This window comes from Limulus polyphemus, unplaced genomic scaffold (assembly GCF_000517525.1).
Source record: "Limulus polyphemus unplaced genomic scaffold, Limulus_polyphemus-2.1.2 Scaffold142, whole genome shotgun sequence".
In the NCBI taxonomy this organism is placed as follows: Eukaryota; Metazoa; Arthropoda; class Merostomata; order Xiphosura; family Limulidae; genus Limulus; species Limulus polyphemus.
In genome coordinates, this window is record NW_013665752.1 from 326,054 (window position 1) to 332,631 (window position 6,578).

At 32.7% G+C, this 6,578-nt stretch overlaps 1 protein-coding gene across 3 annotated transcripts in view; it reads left to right on the plus strand.

Annotated features, from left to right (window-relative positions):
- LOC106474824 (nuclear factor 1 X-type-like) overlaps positions 1-6,578 on the plus strand; it is a 108,909-nt gene that overhangs the window by 50,517 nt on the left and 51,814 nt on the right. For all 3 annotated transcript variants that reach the window (XM_013935517.2, XM_022380031.1, XM_013935541.2), the window contains exon 4: positions 1,418-1,609. In XM_013935517.2, coding sequence (XP_013790971.1) covers positions 1,418-1,609 — 192 coding nt within the window. The remainder of the gene's footprint in view (positions 1-1,417; positions 1,610-6,578) is intronic.

Below are 6,578 nucleotides of genomic sequence, written 5' to 3' on the forward strand. Positions count from 1 at the left end.
GAATATTATTAATGATTTTAACTTTATACACAAATGCCAAAATACTATAATTATGAAATATCATCATTTTTCATTCAAAATGACGTAGAAGTGAATACCTTCTTATCCGGTTGTAACATTAAAAACTTAACGCTGTGATTTTATGTAACTGATAGACATATACTGACATCACAAATCAAACTCAACAATCATAGTGTAGTGGCTTGTAGCCTGTTCGCAAAGGATGAAATACTATATTAGTCAACCTATTAAAATGCAATAAAGCCTTTTAAATACGGTGTCATGTGTGTTTCCGATCATCGAAAATAATATACAGTCTACTTGCTGCAGTGGAAGCAGGAAGTTCGAATAAACTTGATTATATTTTTTTTTAGATTTGTTTGGCTAGACGTTATACTTCTAACAATTGGCTGAGGCTTAAAAGGTTTCATTTGATTAAACGTAATGGTAAAGAATAAAGACCAAAAAAACTCCATGTTGTTTTGAAAACAAGTTCATGAATAAGATATGTATATAAATATGTTTTTAAGATTTGAAATACTTTTCTTTTCCATTTGCAGTGATTCCTCTACCCAAGCTATCTCATCAGTAAACTATTGCTTTTTTACATGACACATTGTCTTGGCTGTGTTACAGTTTATTGATAAAACAAGACCTGCGACCAGTATACGTGCAAAATTTTATTTGTTAGGGAATAATTCCGATTACCAAGAATTCCAGCCAACGTAAAGGAGTGATATTTCTAAATAATTCCGGAAGATAAAAACATTTTATGTGCTGGTTAATTTTTTTAGTTCAAGAATAAAGCAATAACCATGTCAGAATACGTAAAATAACATATTACTAGTTTGGCAAGAAAACGCAAAAAAAAACTTGATTGTGATAACTTACAAAAACACGTTATTGCTTGTATACATAGTAAAATGAGTCATATAGACATACATGCAGTTGTTTAAAAATTTTAAAAAAATGCTCCAAAATAGAAAAACAACTATATACCTTGGAAATGATTACTCTGTCGCTTTATTAATTTAGTAGTGTATATGTGTGTGTGTGTGATTACCTGTAATTACTTCCACACTTAAAATCTCAGAAATTATACCTGGCACTATCTAATAAACAAAATATTTTGTACAATAAACAAAGTAAAAAAGAAGAGAATTAAAATATTACAAAGGAGGAAGCTACAAACCCACGACTTGTAAACAATCGAAGGCATCTAAAATCTGGTATATTATTCTCCTCCCTTTTCTCTGTGCATACAGATTATACTTTATATATAAATGTATGTGTATAGTGAACTTAAAGATGAAACTCGAAAACTCTGTAAATTTACAGAGTACTTATCTATTATGTATGATAATCATCAAATATATGTATTTTATTATCTTATTCTTGCTCATATGTTGATTTACAGAATGAACGGTCAGAGGTGAAACAGAAGTGGGCCTCTCGTCTGTTAGGCAAATTGAGGAAAGATGTAGCTCAGGAATGCCGAGAAGACTTTGTTCTGGGCATTACGGGGAAGAAGTGGCCAACGTGCGTTTTAAGTAACCCGGATCAAAAAGGCAAAATGCGAAGAATTGACTGCCTAAGACAAGCTGACAAGGTATTGTTACACGTCTGTTTTGTATTTCTTGTATCATATTGAAAGCCACATGACATATCGAGATCTCACCCATCAGTAATCTTGAGGAGAGAACACCTGTTGACTCATTAAGAATAATGATCACTGGCATTCTAGTGACATGGCACCTCTTGTAAAAATCTCATATTGACAACTAATTGGCATTCTAAACGAAAGAACTTTAAACGCGTCGAGGTTTTACGTCATCAGGATTATCTGTTGTCAGAATGCCTCTTGGCACGTCCAGGTTATCAGAGGATGGATATTCCTGGTGACAGAAAGTCTCTTGACACATCCAGGTTATCAGAGGATGGATATTCGAGGTAACAAAAAGACTTTTGACACATCCAGGTTATCAGAGGAAGGGTATTCTTGGTGATAGAACATATCTTGACACATCCAGGTTATCAGAGGATGGATATTCTTGATGACAGAAGATATCTAGACACATTCAAGTTATCAGAGGATGGATATTTCTGGTGACAGAACATATCTTGACACATCCAGATTGTCAGATAATGAATACTCCTCAAGGCAAAACGCCTCTTGATGCATCTAGGCCTCAGTTGATCAGTTTGGTTTTTAGCATTTGGAAAGCTTATAATTGTGTTTTTGTTTTCCATGCTACATAAGAAACTTATTATTGTATAGTAAATTCATTACAGTGTAGCACAACTATTGAAAAGTATTCACTAATACATTGTAAAAAACTATTCAGGGTAAGTGCTTACAAGCGTCCTATCTCTAATATGTAACGATTGTTTTCATAATTCTGTGTTTGTTCATATGAGAATAATCTTCAGCATGTAAGCTAATACATGTGTAAAAAAAAACTACTTTTGACTTCTTAACTCTCTCTCTCTTTTCCTATCAATTTTGTAAAATTATTGTAATTTATTATTCTTGCCTATAGAAGACTACGACTTCCATCATTTTAATCCACATGCTGTTGGTGACATTGAAGTTACTTTTACTAATTGTTAAGTAGTTCGTTGCTTGTTAAATATGCCACGATATGAACATGCACCGTAATTTGGGCTTAATATGAGAATTTCTTTTCATGATATTAAGTAAGTTAAATTTTACTTGTAAACTTTAAGTAATAAAGATATTAAAACAGAAGAATAAAATTTTAAAGTTAATTTTCAACATTGAAAAACCTGATATGTCCCCAGTCTTCAGTTACAACACTGGAAATAATATTTTAGTATAGGCTCATTTACATCTACTTGAATAGCATTCTCGACATTGCTTGTGTACTGCATATTGAATATCACAAAAGTAAAACATTTTCAGACAACTGAAAAATGTCATCAATGTTTTCTAAGTTTTGAAAAAGAAAGTAAAGAAGGTTGATGTATGTGAACTGAAATTAGTAAGACTAGGAAAAAGGAAGCAACAGGGGCAAATGTCATCTTAAAATTGTACAGAAGGATAAATGTTCCCATCTCATCTCTACACAGGAATGTGAAATAAATCCAGAGAAACGGCTATAAGCTATCAAGAACCAGACAGTATTGTATACGTGGTTCATCGGAAAAAAAGGAGAAAAACGAACAGAAAATTGTTTTAGATTCAGCTAAATGTATCATATTTCCCGATTTTTGTTTGACACTGAAGGAGAGAGAGTATGAAATATGTGATATTTAACAGCATAGTTATCTTTACCAAAGTTATCTTTAACATGTTGTTATTAAACTGTAAATTAATCAATGATTCTCCTTTACTGGTAATGGGGACATTTTGTTTAGGCAATTTAAAACCCAAAAAGTCTGATCTGATGTATGAAGCAAACAATTTTACAGTGTTCAAAACAAAAGATAACGGTTGTAGTTTTCTGTCTGTTTATATAATTAAATGGTTTTCATAACAGTTCTCTCTTTTTCTGCTCTGAAACTTTTAAAACTTTTTATATGTGTAATTCCACCCTCCCCCTGTGTCCTCACTTGAGGTTTTACCTTTCTGAATCCTATTGGAAAATACGCTCAAACTCCTCTTCTGATGTCCTCATTTCTATACCCTCAACCAGAAAGGTTTTCTTTTGTATATGTATTATTAACCTGAATTGCACACTTCTAGCTCTTAACCTTACTTTCTTTAATAATGCCATATTTTATGAAACTAGCTATATTGGTCTTAGTGGGAGAAAGTGTACAAGTATAGTTCATGTAGTACGGCAGACAAAAGAAGACGGATGACACAACCCACGATATTTTGATCTTTATTCCCTCCCAGTAGGACTCTGCTTGAATAAAATGTTGATATAGGTGTTCACTTCAGTGGCGTGAATGTTTTGGATGGGTGGCTGCTTTCAAAAGCTAAATGTTAACCATCCCGCCCTCTAACGTATATTATCCTATGCTTCTTTTTTCTGATTAAAATAAGGCATAACATTGTAATGGTGGCTTCATGACTTTGCTATGGGCTATTTTACAAGTAGTAGGGAATTATGCATTTGTCATACATAATTAATACAAAAATGGGTTTAGCTAAACCTTGAAACTGTGCGAATCGTTCAACAATATGGACCTAACTTCTAGTGCTATTGTAAGGTACAACTCGTTTTCCACAGAATGTTTCCTTTATGTGAGTGTTAAGAGAACATATACCTTGAACAAACACTACTTCAATAAGGCTTGAAAACAAAACATATTTTAATTATTATGTATAACACCCTTTAGATAAATGGTCCATAACTGTTATCGAGTTAAAGACATCAATCTTTATTCAAAATACATCTACAAGTTAAATACTAAAATCTAAATGTGTGGCCACCAGCGAGATAATCTTACTTTCATTATTAGGAATAACTGGCCAGACTTGGATCTAATTTAGTAAAAACAATATAAGGGACAAACTTATTCAATAAACAAATGCATGATATGTTCTTGCAATAAATAGTTTGTTAATATACAGATGTATTTTAATGTAAAATATTTACAGTTCCTAAAGTTAATATTAGTTTTCATGAAATATTACTTCCTATCTTAAACTACACCTAATTGGGCTAGCCATTTCTCCATATAACATTCTGTTTTTAAATTTCGCTAATTAAATTTCAACTAACCTAACTGTTTTACGTTAATTTCTTAAAGTGTAGCATACATCAATACTAAACCTCTCAATTGTAAAGGCTAACACCAAGATAAAGTTTAACTAAGAAACTTGTTTCTGCTAGACTCTTTTAGTCATACAAAATCCAGTAGAACACGTTAGGTGTCTACTTTATTAATACTACCATAATTAGCCTAAGACAGTTTATTTAGCAGTGCACAGTCCAACCGAACGTTAGTGAGACATGTTCAGGGGTTTAATAAAACTTTTTAAGGACCGTGTTCCTCATCTGGTACTGCCCTAAAAACTCCATGGTTTGTGATACTCATTCTGATGTTCAGTATTATATCTGACACAGTCAGTTTCATTACAACAAGGATAGTGAGATTAATCTTAGCCTCGCATCTTCACAAACTTTCCCTGTAATGTTAAATATTCAATATAAAAGTTTCGGGTATTTCATGTTATGAAATCTTCATACTCCAGGACGTACGAATACAATTAATTTATAAGTATGTTTCGGTATTTATTTGATAACAAAGATTAAATTTATCCTCGATGATACACAGTAAAAATATCTGTATAAAAAAACTTCTGTAATACATGTTATTTCCTGCATATGTATATTTTAATTTCCCTATCTTTACTATTAATGCCCGGCATGGCCAGGTAGTTAAGGCGTTCTACTCGCAATCTGAGGGTCGGGTTCGAATCCCTTTCCCACCAAACATGCTCGCCCTTTCAGCCGTGGGGGCGTTATAATGTGACGCTCAATCCCACTAGTCGTTGGTAAAAGAGTGGTGATGACTAGCTGCTTTCCATCTAGTTTTACACTTCTAAATTAGAGACGGCTAGCGCAGATAGCCCTCGTGTAGCTTTGCGCGAAATTCGAAACAAACCAAACCAAACTTTACCATTAATATCGAGTCACTTCTGGCGCTAGTTGATGATAGCAAACTATAAATAGTAAAAATTTAAAGTGAAAATGGCTGCGGCCATAGCACTCAGAATTATTGGGTATATTCTGTCTATCACATATAATAGAAACAATAGATACTAAATTGGAAAACAAGCTACGGATTCAATAAGGGGGTTAGGATTTTGGTGGTAGGATCCACAACGTCTCAAATCCCACTCACAGTCTATAGCCGGTTGTAAGTATGATAATTACTACTAAAGACGTAAAAACAGAAATCTGATGACACCCTTAATTTTTGTCAAACATTATCACCTAGTCTCCATATTTTTTGTAAGTTGTAATAATACTTGATATTTGTAAATTCTAGATAAGATGTCTTAAACTATAAAACCCACTTCTATAGTTCTTGTACCTCTACCTCCTCCCTTAACAATAACGTAATATTTCAAGCAAACCTGGGTAAAATGAGCCAGGCTTAGTTGCCTGAAGTCAGTCTTTCTCATCCAGATGTACTAAAAGTTTTTTTTATAAATACCGCTAGTTTATATATTAATATTTTATATGCTAGTTTCCTCTAGAAAATTAATATTTCAATTTAGAAATAATTGCATTCAAATTGTTTTTACGTTTTAATAAGTTATAAAATTTATTATAAAATAACTTAAAGACTTTAATAATTTCAAAATTATTGTAGCCATAAAATAAAAGTTTTGTATTGCTAGATATCTTGTAATTTGTAATATTATTGTACCTTTTAATAGTATGTATGACATCACACTATTTTTATGGCTTCAGGAGTAACTATCATGCCCAAAACCGACTATGGACGGTTAGTGGGTAGTGGGATCTGTTCGTTCTAGCACCCATTTATTAACCCTTTATTGAAACTGTAGCTTGCGGTTAGTGGTAGTGGGATCTGTTCGTTCTAGCACCCATTTATTAACCCTTTATTGAAACTGTAGCTTGCTCTCTAGTTTT